We start from the raw sequence: 21657 nt of genomic DNA on the forward strand, positions 1-21657 counted from the left end.
AGACCAGTAGAACAACACTTCAATGTAAAAAAACATGTTATGGTAAATGGATGGAGTAGATACTGATGAATAACAATGTATAAGATATATAGAAGCATGATATCCAAACTAAGCAAATGGCATTGCGACATAGTACAATGATAGTACTTAAATCTGAAAACATGTTACCATGAATGGAATAGGTATTGAAAACAGGAAGGCATGACATATTTACACGTATGATCAGGAGGCTAAGCATATGACATTACAACAGAGTAGATGCACCGCAGGACATTATATGCATGATGCTACCCATATTACATGCCAAGTTAGAGCAAGGACCTTGTGGGGCGAATAGGATTCATCATCTTTCTGCAACTCTTCCGAAGAACTACATTTAACTGTTCCATCATATTGGATATCATTGATGTCGAATTTGTTGGTCGTTACATTGCTCCACGAGGTTCTTCTAGTGGATTTGTACCGATATTCAATATCAGTGTGTGCAATTATATCTGACATGCATGGAAGACAACTAGTAGTGAGATTATGCCTTGAGTATCTATAGGAGACAACTAAAATAGTAGGAATGGACTTAACTAGCAGCAACAGGTTTCAAAAACTAAAGAGAGAGCGCATATGATAGCTACAGAATATGTATTGTTTGTACTTGAGATTAACTAGATGACACACAAAAGTATTAAAGAAAAACAACACAGATAATACTAGAAGTGGTATAATCACCAGCCCGTGGGATAACATTGGTTGATGGATTGTAACTATGGAACAATGTTAATTCATGAACAAGTCTCTTATTTGAAGTAAGACTCTTAAGAGATCAGCATGAATGTACAGCTACATGTGATAATCTATTTTCCATGCTTAGATGAATAATAAAGCCATAAATGTTGCACACAAGTAAGATGAGGGTACAACCTATCTGGCCGCCCTTCATAGGAGTGAGCATCATCCGTTGACTTGTCGATAGCACTGCGATTGTTGTGGTTGTCCATATCGAGTAGGCACATTCGAGGCAGGGAACTCTTGAGTCAGGACTATAGCTCTTTTCTGGTGTATGCTTTCCTTATTGAAGCAACTCCGGTGAGAAGGGAGGCGGTGTGGCTGAAGATGCAGAAAACACATAAAGTTAAAAATGACACATATCTCTAATCTGAATAAATACCCACTAAGAGTTCAACACTAAGGTACGAGCCTGGTCACACGTTAATTGACTGAAAACTAAATTGGGGTCACACGCTTTTTTTTACTGTCCGATCTACGCCGGATGGTTGGATGACCATCTTGTGTCTCCCGGCTGACATTGTTCAGGATCTTCCCCGAATAACCAATGACCACCGGCAGAGCAGCTTGCCTCCGTCGTCCCTGGCCGCGACAACTCCAACCATGACCCCGTCTCCCGTCTGCTACTTGTGAGTTGTGTTGGGATTTCTCCGAAGAGAAGATGATACAGTACAGTAGAGATAATATATGAAAAATTAGGGACTCTTTTAGCTAGTAAACGTTCGCTAGAAGGGGGTGGCATTTGCGAACGCTTAGATAACAATTTTGGTTGTATGAGATTGATAGTTTCTTGAGAACAACATAACAATTTCTTCTTTATTGTTATCACCGTTTGATCTCGTGTCGCAATTAAGACTGTCAGCAAAATACATTCGTTTATCACCCTCTTCTCAGCTGACGTTTGTGAGATAACATCATCGAAAAACTACGGACTGAAAATGTTGGTGTTAAATTTACCTCAAGACTGTAAATTTGGTGAAAGTCGTGATCTTTTGTTGGAAATTCAAAGAATCAAATAATCTAGAACTGGGGTTTCTTTGTGGCAAAGGCATTGTAGAGTGAAAGGGAGCACTACTGCACTTTTTAAGGAGGCGTCGCGCTTTCTCACGAGTCACGACGCATCTCACTCGCTCATGAGACGACGACCCAAGCCAAGAACAACAAGAAGAGTCTTTCCTCACTCGCTCCTCGCCGTCTCCATCTCGCCCACGGTTGCGCTGCCGGCTTTGCTTGCCTGCTTTGCCTCGCACCTTGTTCTCCTCGTACGCCGCACGCACGCACAGCTCACTGCTTCGAGGAGGAGGGGGGACTAGGAGGCGCATCCGCTGGTGGCATGACCGCATGAGGCCGGCTGTCGGCCCCCGCCAAGAATGAGAGGCTGGGCTACCTCTCCCACCAGCGCACCGACCCACACCGCAAGGAAGACGACGCCGGCGAGGAGGCGAGGAGGAGGCGATGGGCAACTGCGGCACGCGGGAGGAGAATGCCGTCGTCGCCGCGCACGCGCAAGGTGCGGGCCTCTGCCTGGCCGGCTGCCTTTCTGTTTGTTGGAGATTTCTGTTTTCTAGAGCGGTTGGGGGCTGGTAGTTGCCGGGATCTCGGGCTGGTGGGTTCCAATTGCATGCAAGTTCATGGGATCTCTTTGTCGGTGCGGAATTTGCCAGAAGTTCCTTCTTGGTTATTCGGATTGGTGATTTTGGTAGCGAATTTAGTTCGACTTTTTTTGCCAGGGGCTGCTCGGATGAATTTTTATCTGCTCTACATTTTTGTCTTCCTTTTTCTTCTTCTTCTTCTTCAGCAGAGATTTGGCCTTAGCGTATGCATTTGCTCAAGTTCCATCCTTATTGGTGGAAGCCTTCATCTCTCCTTGGGTCTTCCTTCAAGTTTCTTCTTTTACTGTACTGATGATATATTTCTAGACCGCTGACCTGTGATTTCCTCTTTGATGCATTTGCTTGTTGAGCTGCCCCTCCTGTGCTTTCTCTTATCCTATCCCCTTGTTTTTCGCATCATGAATTCTGCTTGATTGGCTTCATTAGGGACATCTCCTTGCCATCTGCAGTTGGGGTGCCCCCACCCCAGTGTTTACTCTCTTCGGTTTTCTGCAGAATAAAATCATGATCCTGCAAGTTGAATTAACATAATCTCTTGTACTAGTAGTACCTACTTGAATCGTGTGAGCAATTTGAAGATTGTTTTTCGGTTTATTGCCTGCAACCTTGCAGTAGATCTGGTCCACTGGTCCTAACCTGTTTACCCCTTGCTCGTGTAAAATTTATACTGCCTATGAGAATTTCTTGTTAACTTTCTTTTCATACATGTATAATAACACCTTGTAAACCCGTCTTTATTTTCTCACTCTTGTTGTTGCTATGACATGTCTTCAGTTCAGCAGCTGCACTTGCTGCAACATTCTGCCAAGAATGCTCTTGCAGATAGGAAGCACAACCGGACCTTTTCAGACATAAGTGATCCTTCAACGCCTGGCAAAATTGAAGATACCAAGGACATTTCTATATACAACAATGTGATTGCCTTCACATTGTTTGAGCTTGAAACAATCACAAAGAGCTTTCGTGCCGATTATGTTCTTGGTGAAGGAGGCTTTGGGACTGTTTACAAGGGTTATATAGACGAGAATGTCCGGGTTGGCCTGAAATCGCTGCCTGTTGCTGTCAAGGTGCTCAACAAAGATGGACATCAAGGACACAGAGAATGGCTTGTGAGTCACCAAATTGTTCAGTATTTCCCACGATCTATAGTGTTTATTGTGTGCAGGGACATCCATAAATTTTGTACTTATACCAGAATCTGATATATCCTACTTATGCGTGCAGTCTTGTGAAATCTGCAGATGCTATGCATCTGTGGTTCATGCAGTCATGCTCATGTTTCTAATAAGCATCTTTGCAATGAAAACGCACATTGAGGACTATATGCAAAATTTGGTTGCTTAATCTGAATAACCCTTGGTGAGTTGAAATTGTAGTAAAAACACTTTATGCTGGGTATCCATCATGATCAAAATGTGGAAAGTTGATAAGATGGTAAAGGTCATTAGTATCTATCTCGTGTAATTGACATAATTATGTACTTGGTGTGCTGAGACAAGCAATATCACCAATCAATGAGACTTAACTTCGTATATTAATGTGAATGACTGCTAAGATAATGCTATTAAACTTGTTTCGGAATTATTATTTTTGCATACTGTCATTACCCTGTTAAGTCATTACTTTGCTGAAGCTCTCATTTTGCTAATGAGTTGTCAATATGTTCTGTTGTTAACTCATTCTCTGTTTCGTGGTCAGACTGAGGTTAATTTCCTGGGGCAGCTAAGGCATCCAAATCTAGTTAAGTTGATTGGATATTGCTGTGAAGATGATCACCGGCTGCTTGTCTACGAGTTCATGTTTCGAGGAAGTCTAGAAAATCATTTATTTCGAAGTAATACTTCCCGTACTGTTAGCAACTTCTCTCGCACAATATGTTTACTCATTTTGTCGCCTCCCTTTTCTCAAATGCCATCTCCACTGATAAGAAAACCTTAAGCTGATCATAAAATGCTCAATAAAATTGATGTGCTTTTCAACTAAGCATTGTCGGTGCAACACCTCGTTCTTTCTGCCGGGATCTAAAGTAGGTGCCGTTGGCATCTTCTATCAACTTCGTACTATTTTGCAAATGATTAGTAGCGGGATTAATTCAGGCAAAATTTCATTTCAACCTAAACTTTGTAGGGCTTAAAATTTTCACCCCAGAGATTATCCAGTAAATGGTGATTTCGACATGTAATTGCTACTGCTGCAATCAGCAGTAGAATTTTGGCCTGTTTTGAATTGAATATCTTCTGTTTTTGAACTGAGTACAATTTGGTCTTCTATTTGAATGTACTATTGTTGGAAACTGTACTTAGGAGATATATACAATATTGTTAAAACTGACATGTTAATCATCCCAACTTTTCTGACTTCCTCATAGTTTAGCAACTTGAACAAGTCTTCACTTAAACATTCTGGTTTGCTTGGTTGTGGGTGGTAAGCCAATTGGTTGGCACTTGGCAGTCTTTCTGGTTCCCAATTGGAGTCTAAGGGCGCGTTCGGTGGCCCTCCGCTCCGCTCCGCTCTGCTCCTGGAGCGGACGGAGCTGGAGTTATAATCCCTGGAGCGAGCTAACAGCTGCTCCGTAGATTCTTGGATTTGAAGGAGCGGTGGAGTGCCGAACGCGGCCTAAATCTAAGACCTGTAAATATTATCATTATGAGATACAAGCATCATCATATTTTTGCCCCACCCGTTGTTATGCATCCCTTCTGCATGTTACGGTGGAAGTTTGCATTATTTTGGTGCATTTATAACTGAAACTATATGCATATATTGATTAGTTAAGGCATATGCACTATACTAATCAACTGTATTTGTACTTATGTGTTGGAGTAAACTTGTATTGGTTAGGAAAGAAATTTTGCTGACCATATATCTTCGTTTTTTTCTTGTTCTCTATCAGAGACAGCATCCCCTTTACCCTGGGCTACTAGGATGTCTATAGCTTTGGGAGCTGCCAAAGGGTTGGCTTGCCTCCACAATGCTGAAAGGCCTGTTATCTACAGAGATTTCAAGACCTCGAACATTCTGCTAGACTCTGTTGAGTGATTACTTGCCCATGCCTTGTTTGTTTTCAGTTCTACGCATAACCATCGGGAATAATTATATGATTCACATAATGACATTTATCTTTGATTTGAATTGACACAGGATTATACTGCCAAGCTGTCTGACTTTGGCTTGGCAAAAGCTGGACCAGAAGGTGATGAGACCCATGTATCGACGAGAGTGATGGGAACATATGGTTATGCTGCCCCTGAATATGTGATGACTGGTACTGTCCTCATTTTGTAAATTTCCTTTGGAGTAACTAATTTTCTTAGAAGACACCGATTCCATTTTGTCCAGTCACAGAAGTACCATTTCTACTGCATGAGCTGAAACCACACATCATTTGCTCGATATAGGAGTATCATTAGCAGAATCTGACGGTGAATTGTTCGCATGTATCTGCCTAATATGAGCAGGCCACTTGACTGCTAGAAGCGATGTCTACAGCTTTGGCGTCGTCCTTCTGGAGCTGCTCACAGGGCGCAAGTCCATCGACAAGTCACGGTCCAGCAGGGAGCACAGCCTGGTCGACTGGGCCTGCCCCAAGCTGAATGACAAGAGGAGGCTTCTGCAGATCATTGATCCGAGGCTCGAGGGGCAGTACTCAGTCAGAGCGGCTCACAAGGCTTGCAGCCTGGCATACTACTGCCTGAGCCAGAACCCCAAGGCGAGGCCGCTGATGAGCGACGTGGTGGAGACCCTTGAGCCACTGCAGTTGCAGGGCAGCGATGCAAGCTTTCAGTCCATCCATGTCCCTGACTACAGGATTCACCGTAGGCTAACGGGGAACAATGTCCACTACAGGGCCATCCCAAACCCGAAATGCGCCCCGGCTGCCGTCCCGGCGTGCAGGGTGCGGTGAGAGCCGAGCCTCCTTCGTTCATGTTGCCTGGAGGAGAAGGAAATAGGTTCAGTTGTAAATTTGCAAGTCGTGGATTGCGCGTTTCGTGGGTGTGTATGTGCACTTGTGTCGTGCGTATTTTCTTTTTTTTGCATGGTTTTCCGATTTGTAAATCTGATCCGCGTGCTGCTGCTGCTTGTAAGGCCCTCTAGTTTTCTCACTGTGGTCTTATGTGGTGGTGATAAGACAGAGTGAGCCCTTGCCGAAAACCAGCAGGGTTTAGCCCTAGAAATGAACTGCTGAGCTCTTATGTTGATATGCTGAAATGGAGGTCAACTTTACCTTATGAAGTGAAACTTTCTTTCCAGGGAAGGAATTAGTATGGAATGGCTTCATAAATTTTCTGTTTCTTCAGATTGTGCAGTTGTTTAGGCTACACATCCTCATGCTACAATGATGAGAAGGACACCTTGATCTCTGCTTGCTAGGGCAGTGTCCCTGAGTCGGAAACCTAAAGCACCGCTGCCAACCCCTCATCTCCACCCTCCCTCCCTCACCGTTGCCGGAGGAAGCAGTCAGGCGAAGCCCTGCGGGCTGGTAGCAAGGCCTCTTCGGCGAATGTTGGTAGCAAGGCCTCTTCTGGTTGGTCTGGCCGGCTTTTGGTGGTGTTTGGGTGGCCTTCCCTCCTCTATGCTTCGAGGGAAACCTCGGATCATGATTCCTGGATCGGACGAACGTGACGCCTTTGGCGCCGTTTCCCTCCTTGTAGGCTTCGTATTTGGTGTTGGCCGGCTGAGGAGATCCGTGTGGCGACAACGACGATTGTGAGCAAAGTAGGATCGCCGCGTGTCCTCCCAATGTCGTTGTTTCAAGGGGCTTCTTGGGTGTGTCTGCTGTTTCTCGATGTGAGGCGAAGAAGTCGAAGTTGTGTGCTGATGTCACTATGGCAAGAATGACCAATGAAGGTTGGTTTGGTTGGCGATGCTCTTCGTTTGGTCTGTTGGACTAGGTCAATGCAAGAATTGCAACTTTATCCTGGGAAGCTTGTCGGCAAAATTGGGAGTTGCTTAGTCCTCTGCACTTTTGGTTGGTTGTTTGGCATAGGCCGACAGATTTCATGTGATGTTTATTTGAAGGGGTCTTGATAGGTTGTCCACGATAAAGTCGGAGTCACTTGCTTAGGGAGAAGTGATGACGATGACATTGCAGGCAACTTCAATAGTGTCCTTTCCTTGACAGTGTATGTTGGTCTTGTGAGTAGCCAAGTGGACCGATATGCCATTTCTTGTGGGTGTGTTGTAACAATTTTTGTCTAGGTTTTCGCAAATAAACCGGTCAACTCTCTTCTACCTTTTTAATCGGAGCCCCAAGAAACGCGGCTTAAAAGAAAAGACAACTTCAATGCCAATTTTTTTGGGGAGGCTCCTTCTGTTAAAAATTAATCGAAGTTCTAGGTTTGTCCTAAACGAAACTTCATTATGTTTTCATTAAGCTTATATTAAAATATATTAACATCTACGACACCAAATTTTATAAAATATATTTTGATATAATGTAGAATTTTATATAGATTTTTCCATAGAGTTGGCCAAACTTAAAAAGAGTTAGACAGAACTTCAAATGTTTGGGGGGGGAAATAGCTTCTCTCGGTGTTTGACTCTTCGTCCATGGTTTTATTGACAACATGTCGTATATATAACACACCCGAAATGATCTCCGTTATACTAGTACATGTGGAGTTGCTGTCCAGTCCCTGCCAAACCCAATTGTCACTTTGCTAGCTCCAAAAAGGGTGCAGCTTTGCTTATTTTCCTCTCCTTCCCTATTTGCATCCTCCCCAAGCCCAGGCAGGCATGGCGCACCACGCGCCGTCCAACTCTCTCATACTCTTCCTGGTCCTCACTTCCATCCAAGCCGGCAGAGGTGCGACGTCGCGTCCATCGCCGGCGCCGGCGGGATACGTGCCGGTTCGCGCCGTGGTGTACCGATCGGTGGCGCTCCCGGCCGCGACGGTAGCCGCCGCCGGGGACGAGGCGCCGGGCGGAGGAAGTTACGAGCCGTTCCAGCTGTGCATGGGGTGCCGGTGCTGCGCGGCGGCAGGGAGCGGCGGCGCGAGCAGCTCATGCGTGGACACGCGGTGCTGCTACGCCATCGACTGCAACGTCCCCGGCAAGCCCTTCGGCGTCTGCGCCTTCTCCCCCCGCACATGCGGCTGCGGCGCCGGCGCCGGCAACAACTGCACCGCCACCTAGGGACACCGATCAGCCTCGTCACCGTTCAGCCAACGATCGTCCTCATCAACCTGCTAGCTGTTTTCGACACGCTATTACTTTTACTTCAATTTGGAAAAAAGGTTATATGCCTACCAAATGGCACTGCAGATATAGCTCAAGATTTGTTTTTTATTTCCTTGTATTACTGATGTCAATTCTTTTGGGTACTGTCGAAATAATTTTGCTCGTCTCTAGAGAGTTGGCAGCTGTTGCATTTGACTCATTTTGCCCCCTTCTCTGCCGAACAAAAATTTCGTTGTTGACTCGTTGCAAAGCATCGCAAGATAGAGAGACAGGTACCAGTACCTAACCTTCACTTTCCAAAGCACTGACTCTTGCACGCACCCAAAAAAAAAAGTTGCACTGACTATGACTGCACTCATGTGCCTATACGGGCATATATGAGTCACCCGTCAATAATTGTGCAATCGTGCATGGTCATTTGATGCCAAGTGGCACGACGAAATATGCACCAAATCTCCATCAATCAAATGCCAGTAAGCTCTGGCTAGCACTCAAGCCTCCCTCTGCTTTTTCCAATCAAAAATCAAATCTTTTCCTTCCCTTTATTCTCCAAAACGAAAATCATTGGGGAAATAAATTCGATTGGCACGCAAGGGAGAATGGCCAGTGCGATATATTCTTACGACGAACAAGTGATCCCCCGACACCACTACATCAGATGTGCGATATATTCTTACGACGAAGCGATACCTCCACATCAGATTTGGACTGGACGCTACCAGGTCCGTGGAGAATAAGAACCACACCGCGCAATCAAGGACAAGCAGTCACAAGGCTTATTTTAGGCAAGAGTGGCAACGGATGAAAATTAGAGAGTTCATCAGAAATACATTTATCTGGCTAGGAGAAAAGGGCGCGGTACTCGGTGGCCTCATGAGCCATTTCTTCCATGCTTCTATCTTTTCTTTCAACGTCCAGGTCAAGCTTCTCCTTCATTTCCTTCTCTTTCACGTCAATCTGTTACAAGGCAAAATGACAAGCCTTATGTCAGAATCAACCAGAAAAGAAAACTGGATCAGATAATATCAACGGAACACCAAGGTCATTTTACCGCATCATATATTTCATCGTTTTTCTCAAAATCTCCTTTCTTCCTGGGGATGACGTGGATGTGGACATGGGCAACTGTTTGGCCAGCCTGAGGACCATCCTGATAAGTACAAATAGCTATAATTCAGCAGCTGCTCCTTCCGCCATTGATTATTGTGACTTTGTAAGGCAAAGGTGAACAAAGTAACCAAAGGCAAAACCACAGTAATCAAATGTAACTTGTTCCACAGCTAACACATTCTATTTTGTTGTGTACCACAACAGGAAAATCAATAAGGTGAACCCCTTTAAATTGTACTACCTCTGTTCCTAAATATAAGACGTTTTGGTAGTTCAAATTGAACTATCAAAACGTCTTATATTTGTGAACGGATGGAGTAGAAGCAAACTACATAAAATTTGGACGCTGAGCTATTCACCACATAGATATAGACTTTACCTGAATTGCGAATGTGATGGAAGAAGCTTTGTGGTACTGCTCGAGCTTTGCACCAACTTCTTTTGCAGTTACCCACAAATCACTAGTCTCATCAGAACTTAGATCAGCAAATCGTTTCACCTCGCGTTTGGGGCACACGAGGACATGTGTGTATTGTCAAGGTAAAATGGTATATACGATAAAACATGTGTTCTCGTCATATGAAACTTTAAAGCGTAATAGATGCTAAACTCCAAATGATAAATGTTGTGAACAGCTGAACGGCAGGACCAAAAAAACAATGGGGTATTACCTCAAGTAAAAGTTATATACCTGGAACTAACTGCTGCATACAACTCGATTATATTTTCATAAGAAGATGAAGATCAATTGGTTGGGATGACATGACATTTAATATTACTACTTTTAAAGAATTAATGACGGATGTTTCAACCGTTTTTTATAAACCACTCACATACATGAAACCAGATTCTAGTATCGACATCCTTGATATCTCGATTTTATTTATATATCAATGCAAAAGACTATGAAAATATGCAGCAATATATTCTCCAATTAATAACAAAAATCAGTCATCCTTTTTTGTTAGAAGTGTTTGGACTGTATCCATGAGATTTAGCAGGCATAAACAAGCAAGTGAATCAAAGTAATCGATAGTATGACAAAACCAGGAGACCCCATCCAGGCATGTCCTCATTAGCACTCTCATAACTCTAAATCTCAGAAATGTCTTTGCCAAATCAAAGGATATGACCTGCAGAGTAAGATTGACATAGATAAATACAAAATAGCAGCCAGAAGTACAAAAGATACAAATCTAAAATTACAAATAGCTGTTGTACAAAATGGTAACAGAAACAAATCCACCATTCATGAACATGGTGACTTGTACGTAAGAGTCAAATGTGATTGAATGGAATGGATTTGCAATTGTCCAAACAGATAACTTAAACGGTAAGAACTACATAGGAAGGCACGAATGGGTAACTAAGAACTATAAAGGAAAGCATGCATTGCAGGATCCTGAGATTGAGGACTAGGAACCCTGTGCCGATAAAACAAAACAAGGCACCGTGAGAGGGATGCATAGCATCCTCTTAAGCAAAGAAAAAAGCTTGACTGCAGAGTACTTAGTCAAATGTTTAGGCTTCGAAAAAGGGGATCCATGTGCCCAAAAATACAGAATGAAACCCCGTGCCACTACTTGTTTTTCCCAGGTTAACGTTGATGCTAAATAACTGCAGAAGATCTCCATTCTCGAAGCTGGGCATAACTCCCCGAAATAAACGAAATTGGGATCTAATCTATCTAAGACGATCCAGCTAGCACCCCTTCATCATTTTGGATAGAAGTAGCGGCATGTGTTGCCAAGATGGTGGATTCAGACTCATTGTTGTAATACTTTGTAAGGTCCTGAGAATAATCAATAAAATGGCCGTATGCATCTCCCAGATGCAGAGGCCGGGGTCATCCTCCTTTTCTAAAAAAAAAATCTAAGACGATCCAGTGTGTTAAAGTTATTTACATGGTGGTCTGAACTCTGAAGAGTGAATTTCTCATCTATCATCTGGTCTACACAAAAAATCTTAAAATGTGTCATTAGCCGCATTCGCAAGGGCGGGCTAATTTTTCTAAGCATGTGTCACATGCTCACGTGCGATTCATCGAGATATGCGTGATGCTAAATCGGGAGCGGCAGACTGGCATTAAATAGTTACAGCAAACAAAACCCTAGAGGCCAGGCAAGGGGAAGGTGAGAAGAAGGCGTCGAGACTACCAGGGAGGAGGGGGCGGAGGTTGACCATGGCGTAGGAGAGGGGCGTGGCGTGGAAGACCTCCCTCGCGTCGATCTTGTACGGCCCGAACTTGTACTGCGGCGGCGGCTCCTCCATCCCCGAGGGCAGCTCGGAGGTGGGAGCGGGGAAGACGAGTAGGAGACGGAGCTGGGAAGCGGACGCAGGCAGCAAGGAGGCCGCGGCGGCGGGGCGATTTGGAAGACCGTAGAGGGCGGAGAGCGCAAGGAGCAGCAGCAGTACAGCCGACCGAGAGCAAGAACATCGAGTTTTATTTCTTTTGTTTTTTTAGAACAGCGAGTTTTTTCTTTGAGGGAGGGAGTTTTTTTAGATGCATTGTCTCTTACTACCTCCATTCCTTTATATAAGACTCCCTCCATTCCTTTATATAAGGTGTATTTGTTTTTTGATAAAATTTCAAAATATAAGGTGCATTTCTTCTAAGTCTTCATAATTTCCTGGTTAGCCTTTAGAAAAAAGGAAAATATTTCTCTCCTGATTGTCTGTATCTCTCCTTGTAGCAAAAGAAGAAAAATATCTCTCTGTCGATTGCATGTATCTCATACTTTCCTCGACTAACTAATTTACTTGCCAAGGGTAATTTTGTCTTAACATGTCTATAATTCTGGCCTTGGTTATCGTGTTAAAAATAATACACTTTACACAAACGAATGGATGGAGTATTTATTAAGAGAGAATTCCTTATTTGGTCCTTTTTTAAATTTGCTTCCCTATTTGACCCGAAAAATATTATTCTTCCCTTTACGACACTACATCTTCATTTGTTCCTTATTTGACACCCTTTGTTTTGCCCACTAACATCATCAAGTGAGACATGAAAAGACGTTTTTGCCCCTCATGAAGATAGTTGATGTATACGTGCAGTTTTTTGATGTATTTATAATATTTAGTTAAGCTGATGTATGATGGTTTAGTAAAGGTGGTTAGCACTAACAAAGAATGTGGAGTCTTGAGTCAAAGTCTATGAGTCAGCACCGAGTGCTTAAACAGGCAAGTGTGTTAGTTTTATTTTCTCGAGGATGATCTTAACAAATTAGTTTAGGGTTGGCCTCACTGATCATGGATTGTTTAGCCTCTAAGTGGGAGAATACATTAAACTTGCACCAAGATGATAATCGTTAAGAAACCTCCATGCCATATCTTGCATTACCAAATCCATGAATCTCCCTTCATGGTCGCAACAAATAGTTGTCGGTGCTTCCTTTGCATCGCACAGATGAACTGCTGCATCTACATGGAGCTTGCGATAGCCCAATGTAGGTGGTGTCCACTTTCTCTTCCCCCTGTTCGTCACTGTAGGTTCCACTTTTGCCTTCTTCGGAATCAGGGACATGTGATTAAAAAATTCCGAATAGAAGTTATAGTGGCCATCGGGGACTAAAAGATATGTTCGTGAATAGCCTTCCTTCGTACCCACCACACTGAGCAGAGCATAACCAGTAGAGTAATGAACTCAATTTCCTTCATTGAATCTTTCATTTGCAAGAGCCAGATCCTAGCATCCAGACATCTGCATGATAACATGACATCAACTAGGCCATCATCAAGCAGTGACCAAATGCACTTAGACATAATACAATCAATTAAGGCGGGCCTCCAGTTGTGCTTAGCTGCCTTACATATAGGGCAAACACTAATTTCTGACATGTTTCTATGGGCTCGGACATCTTTTGTCAGAATTGAGTTTCTCGCCAACCTCCACAAAAATTCTTGATCTTGCACGATGAGGGAGTCCTGGATTAGGGGGTCCTCGGGTGTCCAGACTACTGGATGTGGGTCGGACTGATGGGCCGTGAAGATACAAAGCAGAAGGCTTTCCCCCGTGTCTGGGTAGGACTCTCTTATGCATGGATAGCAAGATCGGTGTCCGGATATGTAATTTCGTTCTTCCTCGAACCGACTCTGTACAACCCTAGGCCCCTCCTGTGTGTATATAAACTGGAGGGTTTAGTCTGTAGAGGCTATCAGAATTCATACAGGCTAGACATCTAGGGTTTAGCCACTTCGATCTCGAGGTAGATCAACTCTTGTAACCCCTATACTCATCAAATACAATCAAGCAGGACGTAGGGTTTTACCTCCATTAAGAGGGCCCGAACCTGGGTAAACATCGTGTTCCCCATGTCCCCTGTTACCTTCGATCCTCAGACGCATAGTTCGGGACCCCCTACCCGAGATCGTCCGGTTTTGACACCGACATTGGTGCTTTCATCGAGAGTTCCTTTGTGTTGTCGATATAAGGATCGATGGCTCGCCTTGTCATTAATGATGACATTACTTCTGGAAGGACCCTAACTCCAAGACAGGTCCTCCAGCTCGACGGTTTTACCATGGGCGCTCGCTCGGCCGTTAAGCCAATGGCGGCCCCCACAACCGCCAAACATCATCTCCGCATAGGCCTTGAACACTCCGAAAAGATGGACCTGGGAGATGTCTCATCCTTGAACGAACTGCTAGATCGCATCGCCGCCCTAGGGGTCGCAATAGACTATGATCGGCTTGGGCTTAAACCCGATCAGAGGGAGATCAAAACCCCACTGATCACCCATCTGGTAGCGGTCGTTGAGGAACGAGCCAATAATGCTTCTTCTCCTAAGTTAAGAACCAGCTATGTTCGGATTTCCAAGCCCTGCGAGCCGGATACCCATCCTCGGGGAGAGACTTCATGTCCTCCGAACATAGGATCAGGATTAATCCCAAAAGTCACCAGGACCCTCCTGATCTTGAACTAGTGACCTCGGAGATTCTTCACGCTCCGGCTTCAATCGTGGGTCAGGGGTGCTCATGACATTTCGAATTGTGGACTAAACATGAGCCCCTATGGTGGTTTTAAAAGTCATACCGAACATGCCGCCCTTCTACTTCTCATTTTCTTTTTGAGCGGCCGATAACTGAGCCTTTAAGCTCTCTATCTCTTTGGATTGTTCGTCTTTTTCCTCCTCATGTTTTTTCTTCTTGGACGTGCTCATTGCGACCTTTTTCATTTCTGCCAGTTCGGCGGTGACGGCATTCAGCTGCATCTGGTTTGTCTTCAGCTCCAGGGATAGCGTAGTATTCTTCTCTTTGAGAACCTGCAGGTCATATCGATCCTTAAATCGGTTTGCTTCACCGCTTCAAGTCTCGGGGGCTACTAGCATATGGCTATCAAAATTGCACAAACTTTTACCTGTATATCCTTTTAGAACAGCTGAGTGACTCCGGCAAGTCCGTCTCGAGCGGCCCGGATATATGCGTCCACCGAACTAAATGCGATAAATTCCTGTTCGGAAAAGGCTAGAGCGCGCATGGACTCTTTTAGTCGACGGTGATTCATTATGCTCTCCACCTCGGAATTCGTGACGGATACGTCATTCGAATCCTCATGAGGCCGTGGAACCGACATTGCATCGGCCCTCATCCTAGTTGATGAGTCCGGCGCTGGATTGGTTGACATTTTGCTAGCAGGGGGTTTTCCCACAGTCTGCCGTGTGCTTCTCCTAAATCAAGAATAAAAAGGGACTTTAGCAATCCAAACTCGTGCCCAGGCATGTATCAAGCAGACATACCTCTTGGAAGACTGTGAGGCCTCTACGGCGCTCCTGGTCTCCTTTCGTTTTGAACGATTACCCTGCGCAGGGGACGCTCTCGAAGGGGTGCGGCCTGCCGCGCGCCGATCCTATAAAGTACGGTTTAGTATAAGGGATAAAGGCGCAAGTGGGGATTTCCTTTTTACTTACGATGGAGAAAGGATAGGGATGGGGGTAGTCTGATGTAATAGCCACATCCGAGTCGTCAAGGCTCGCTTGATAAAATACCCCATCATCGAACTCTATGTATATATCCGGACCCTCGCAAAAACTAGGGTCTTCATCGCGATTGTGATCCTCTGGCTGTGGGGCAGGATAGTGAACGTCCTCAATCATCTTCCTCCATGACTGTTTTGTAACAACAAAAAACAACTGGATTAGCATGCCGTGATAGCAATAAAGCGACACAGGTAATCGAAATCCTACCCATTCAATGGGTTGTACATGGAGTAACCTTCCCGGTAGTTTAAGCGAAGGAAATCTTCCCTTTTGCCCTTGTACAGATCGATCAGGACCGTGGCCAGTTTGGTTGGGGTATCCGGACCCTTGCGTCTGTAACGAGACGCATCATCTTCTCCGTTGTAGCACCATAAGGGAGTTACTATGGAATGGAGGGGCTAGACGCATCTTTTTATTGCAATGGGCATAACCTCAATTATCGAGAGCCCGGTATGGGCTAATAATCTGACCTTGCCGACCAACCTTTTTATTTCCGCGCTGTCCAAATCCTTGGGACTTCGGGGACGCCAGTTGAGACACTTCTTCAAGGGAGCGCTGGAAAATTCGGGAAGGCCATGCCGAATTGGGTCCGACAGTGGGACGACATCCATGTAAAACCACTCTGTAGACCACTGTGGATATGTCTCTTTGGGAGTTCCAATGGGGTATCCGGATCTAGCTATACGCCATACTTTGGCACCGCCCACTTCAAATATGGAGCCTCTTCGATGGCGGGGGACAAGACAAAAAACTTTTTCCACAGTTCAGAATGGGCCTTAATGCCCAAGAACAGCTCGCAGAGGGCAACGAAACCTGAGATGTGCAGAATAGAACCTGGGGTGAGGTTGTGCAGCTGGATGCCGTAAAAATCCAATAGACCCCTGAGAAAGGGATGGATTGGAAAACCTAAGCCCCGCAAAAGGAATGGAACGAAGCACACTCTTTCCTCCCTATTGGGGTTGGGGAAATTTTCAGCCAACACATCGTTGCCTATTGAGGCCAATCCCGCTCGAACAGAGACTAGATCTGCGAGGGGAAGATATCCCTGCGTCTGGAGCCGACTCAGCTGAAGATGATGCACTGAGCAGCTCTGCCAATCGCCCTCTTGAGGGCCATGGGGGCGCGAAGAAGAGCCTGGGGCGCTGACCATGTTTGGAAGTTTTTTTGTGGCTGATCTTGGTGTTTCTTCTGCATGATGTGGATGGCACTTTGAGGATTCAATCTCTTTATATAGGCACCATCGCTGCGTGGCCAGGTGTTTTCTTTTTAATAAAAAAATGGTGGACCATTCACATTCGCCCAGCGCGTGGAAATCGAGGTGATAGGGAAGGATTCATAAAGACGGAACAAGGAAGCCATGGCCGAACTATTGTTTGCCCAGTATACGGTGAAGTACCAGCCTTGCAAAAGCCGAAGACATAAGCCGGATACTGCATCGTCATTTGAAGACTAGTTCGGGGGCTACTGAGGGAGTCCTGGATTAGGGGGTCCTCGGGTGTCCGGACTACTGGATGTGGGTCAGACTGATGGGCCGTGAAGATACAAAGCAAAAGGCTTTCCCCCGTGTCCGGGTAGGACTCTCTTATGCGTGGATAGCAACTTTGGTGTCCGGATATGTAATTTCCTTCTTCCTCGAACCGACTCTATACAACCCTAGGCCCCTCTGGTGTGTATATAAACTGTAGGGTTTAGTCTGTAGAGGCTATCAGAATTCATACAGGCTAGACATCTAGGGTTTAGCCACTTTGATCTCGAGGTAGATCAACTCTTGTAACCCCTATACTCATCAAATACAATCAAGCAGGACGTAGGGTTTTACCTCCATTAAGAGGGCCCGAACCTGGGTAAACATCGTGTTCCCCATGTCCCCTGTTACCTTCGATCCTCAGACGCATAGTTCGGGACCCCCTACCCAAGATCGGCCGGTTTTGACATCGACACTCGGGACGTTGATTTTCCATATATCAGTCTCTTCCTTCTTAACTATAGCTGTATTTGATGGTGCCAGTCTCTGTTTCAGCCAGTCCTCCCTTCTCGCTTTGGTCTCAACGAGCATTCTATAAACTGAACAAACTGTACAAATTCCAATTCTCTCATTTTGCCATGCCCACTGATCAACTGACTTCCTAACTCAGGGGATGTTTAGGAATCCGTCTACATCTGGCCCCTGCATGTGTTCTCGTATTAGGTCTTGTTTCCAAGATGTGGCAGAAAAATTATCGATAGTTATTTGTCCCTCATCCCCATAGTTCCCTTAAAACAGAAGGTCAACTATGAGGTCACTTGCTAGGGCATTGGGTGTCAGCCCTACAACACTCTACAAAGAAATACAAACTTGGCAAGATAAGAAGGCATTCTAATTGCTTGAAGCCCGCACTAAAAGAAAAACATAAGAGTGACAAATTGCAATTATGCATCTCTATGTTGAATGAGACACCAGTAGTAGATGCAAGACATAGCTTCAGCTGTATGCACAATATTGTGCATATTGACAAAAATGGTATAATATGACAAAAACATGAACTACTACTTGCTACCTAAGGAAGAGGATCATCCGAGAACTGTTCAAAACAATAAGTCCATTGGAAAAGTTATGTTCCTCACATGTGTTGCTAGACCCAGGTATCATGCTGAAGAGGATTTGGCATTTTCACGGAAAAATGGTGTGTGGCCTTTCGTGAAAGAAATTGCAGTAGTTCTAATAAGTGAGAATAGAGAAAGTGTGACCTTGGAAACGAAGTTGAAAGTGCGTTAAGTCGACTAGAGGGGAGAATAGGCAATTTTTACAAATTCGTCACTGAGGAATTTCACAGTGAGGAAATTCCTAAGTCACGAACGACTATCAGCGGAATAAGTACTCAGATGCAGGCATAACAAAACAGAAGCACAATCATCATGATGAAATGAAAACAAGACAGAGTAACGAAAGCGTAAACACAAGATAGGCAGGCTGAAGACAAGCTGACTGGAGAAATTGAACTGAGGAAATTGAGAAAGTCTTCAAACAATTGCGATCAAGTACACAACACAGTAATGTGAAAATGGAAGGGTTGAGGAAATAGAACTAGTTAACTCGGCGAAGACAATGATTTGGTAGACCAGTTCCAACTGTTGTGACAGTCGTACGTCTGGTTGGAGCGGCTAGGTATTTAAACCTGAGGACACACAGTCCCGGACACATAGTCCTCACCATATTCTCATTGAGCTAAGGTCACACAGACCTCGCCCAATCACTCGTGGTAAGTCTTCATGTGACTTCCAAACCTTCACAAACTCGGTCACTCGGCGATCCACAATTCCCTCTTGGATGCTCTAGACCTTGACGCCTAACCGTCTGGAAGATGCACAGTCTTCAAAGGTAACAAGCGTCGGATCCACACATGAACAATCTCTTCAGTGATGCTCAATCACTTTGGGTTGGTAGGTGTCTTGTTTGGGGTTTTGGATTTTTCCTCACTTGATGATTTTCGCTCAAAGTCCTCGGAGGATGGGATGCTCTCAATGATAAGTGTCAGTTTCTCGTGAAGCAGCCAACTAGCTAGTGGTTGTAGGGGCAGCTATTTATGGCCTAGGGAGCATCCCGACATGATAAGACATAAATGCCCTTCAATGATACGACTGTTAGGTGGGTAGATATTTTGGGACAGCTGGCGCATAACACAACAATGGTCGGAAATTTGACTATCAAATTCCTCAGGGCTATCATTTTCCTCACTTGTAGGAAATCTGCACTGGCGAATTCCTAACTCCTCAGTCAGAACAAATTCCTCAGAGACCAGAAGAACTTCGTCTCTGTCACTGAAGAAATTGACTGAACTGTATGAGATTTCTAATGGCTTCACTCGAAGGGATTGGTAGGTGTAGGATTTTGAGATGAGCATCGCTTGGAAACTTTTCCTTAGTTTTTCATCGACCCCCTTTAACAGTACGGTGTTTCCCATGACTCAAGAAAGAGAAAATGAAACTACGAAAACAAAGTCTTCATGCTTCATATTCCTCGCATGAATATCAAGTCTTCACGGTCACACCAATTTCTTCACTTTCAAAGTCTTCAGAAAGCCAAAGTCGTCAGTTTAAGACATTCATTTTTAGGGGTCGACTTTCTCTGTAAATATCAAACTCCTCATAGACTTATAGACCTATGTACATTCACAAACACATTAGTCCCTTAACCTATATGTCTTCAATATACCAAAATCACTAAGGGGCACTAGATGCACTTACAGAAGTCCATCATAGTGAATAGGGAAGTGATGAGGGTGTATGTTACAGAAAAAGTTATTCCAACAATACAAGTAGTCTGAACTATAGATGGTGTTGGACAACCAATTTTTATCCAGCAAGACAATGCCAAGACACATATTCTACCTAATAATTCAATATTCAATGAAGTTGTGGCGGATACTGGCCTAGACATTAGACTAAGAGCATCTCCAGCCGCGCCCCAACAGGCCCCCCAGGCACCTTTTTATGCGCCGGCGCCGAAAAAACCCCCACTCGCGCCCCCAAGACATCGAAATTCGCTGGCTCGGCCCGTTTTTGGGCCTAGCGATCGCAAGCCGAACCCAGCGCACTGGGGGCGCTCGGGGGCTCTGGCACAAGGGGAAAACATGCATGGGCCACACTGTCAGGGAAAAGTCAAGCCAATCGTCCAGATTCGCCTCCCACCCCCCCGCGCGCAGCGACCACCCTGCCAATCCCGGCACCGCCCACCGCCCTGCACCGCTAGATAGGCTATTCTCCGCCGAAAAAGAGAGAAGGTTTCGCCGCGGCATCCTCTCCACCACCGTGGGCGAGTTTTCCGGCGCTCTGGCGGCGTAGGGCGGTATACCGACAGTTGTGCGCCCACCACGCCCGCCAGGTGTTCAGCGATTTGTTTGCTGGGCGATGGACTCGGACGACGAGGAGGCGCTCGCCGCGCTACTAGAGGAGGAAGCGGATGCCGACGTCCAGGAAGAGGAACATCTCATGGTCCTCGCCGCCCTACTCGCGAGCAAGGAAAAGCTGCGGCGAGGTGGCTCAGCGCCGGGGCAACTGAAAGCAAAGAACCGACATCGTCTGGAAGGCTACTGCATGCTCCTCCTTTGTCATCGAATGACCAAAAGGGACGAAAAATGAGGACTAACGCCCCTGAAGAATATCATCACGAAGTCAATGGAGGAGCGCCAACGTTGTTGGGGTCATTTGTTGATGTAGGGCCTGCTGCAGTGTCGTTCAAGTCTTCATTTTCATCAGTCTCGCGCGATGAAGAATAAGAGCTTGCCATAAGCTGAGGAACTTTGACCTTCTTGAATTTCTTCGAAGGTGGCTGTGCCCATTCAAAGTCCTATTGAAATTCCATCTTCTTGAGATCTTTAGTACTATAGAGGTTAGACAGAATAGCCCAGGTGCGGTCAAAGACTTCATGCAGATAATAGTGGTTCTTCTTCACAGAGTTTTGAGTGGCTGTCATGTTCTGAAGAATAGCACCAAACTGATGTTTGACCCACTTGTGGTTGCGATCAACCTTCTGATGAAGACTGAGGAGAAGCTCACGATCAGTCATCACCCTGGGAGCAGTGGCTTGAGGGTTTTGCTTGGAAGCATTTACAGCAGAGTCATGCGTGGCAGAGTCATCATTGGTGGAATACGAGGCAGCTTTGTGAAACCGTCCATCCAGTGGACGAATTCCTTCATCAATAATAGTAGCCTTGCCCTTCTCATCAGATGAGGAAATAGGTTGTTTGAAGACTTCAATGGGGGGAAAATAGGTGACATGATTTTGGAAATTAGCCTTGTAGTTGATTGAAGACCTTGATCTAAGGAATCTCATAATCCAAGGAGCGTAAGGATTCAACTCAAAAGGCGATAGAGCGACATTTGCCAAAGTCCTCATGAAGAAATCATGGTAGTTGAGAGGCACACCATGTATGATGTTGAAAAGCAGATTCTTCATGATGCCAACGACCTCTTCTTCATTAGAGTCGTGGCCCTTGATTGGACTGAGGGTCTTGGTC

General features: G+C 45.1%; 3 protein-coding genes across 3 annotated transcripts; 2 read left to right on the forward strand and 1 right to left on the reverse strand.

Moving 5' to 3' along the window:
- Window positions 1–1878: 1878 nt before the first annotated feature.
- Window positions 1879–6622, forward strand: LOC125551123 (putative serine/threonine-protein kinase PBL8). The gene is made up of 6 exons (XM_048714279.2): window positions 1879–2290; window positions 3168–3502; window positions 4092–4227; window positions 5287–5423; window positions 5535–5658; window positions 5852–6622. Exons 1-6 carry the CDS (start codon window positions 2236–2238, stop codon window positions 6295–6297), a joined length of 1233 nt encoding a protein of 410 aa, XP_048570236.1. The 5' UTR covers window positions 1879–2235; the 3' UTR covers window positions 6298–6622.
- A 1436-nt stretch (window positions 6623–8058) lies between these two features.
- Window positions 8059–8743, forward strand: LOC125551125 (uncharacterized). Its single transcript, XM_048714282.2, has one exon. It carries the CDS (start codon window positions 8130–8132, stop codon window positions 8526–8528), a length of 399 nt encoding a protein of 132 aa, XP_048570239.1. The 5' UTR covers window positions 8059–8129; the 3' UTR covers window positions 8529–8743.
- A 427-nt stretch (window positions 8744–9170) lies between these two features.
- Window positions 9171–12176, reverse strand: LOC125551124 (bifunctional bis(5'-adenosyl)-triphosphatase/adenylylsulfatase FHIT). The gene is made up of 4 exons (XM_048714281.2): window positions 11838–12176; window positions 10063–10209; window positions 9625–9723; window positions 9171–9530 (listed from the first exon to the last, which is right to left on the reverse strand). Exons 1-4 carry the CDS (start codon window positions 11952–11954, stop codon window positions 9414–9416), a joined length of 480 nt encoding a protein of 159 aa, XP_048570238.2. The 5' UTR covers window positions 11955–12176; the 3' UTR covers window positions 9171–9413.
- Window positions 12177–21657: the final 9481 nt, after the last annotated feature.

The sequence above is a fragment of the Triticum urartu genome, chromosome 4A, assembly GCF_056163025.1.
Source record: "Triticum urartu cultivar PI428250 chromosome 4A, HENAU_Tu73, whole genome shotgun sequence".
In the NCBI taxonomy this organism is placed as follows: Eukaryota; Viridiplantae; Streptophyta; class Magnoliopsida; order Poales; family Poaceae; genus Triticum; species Triticum urartu.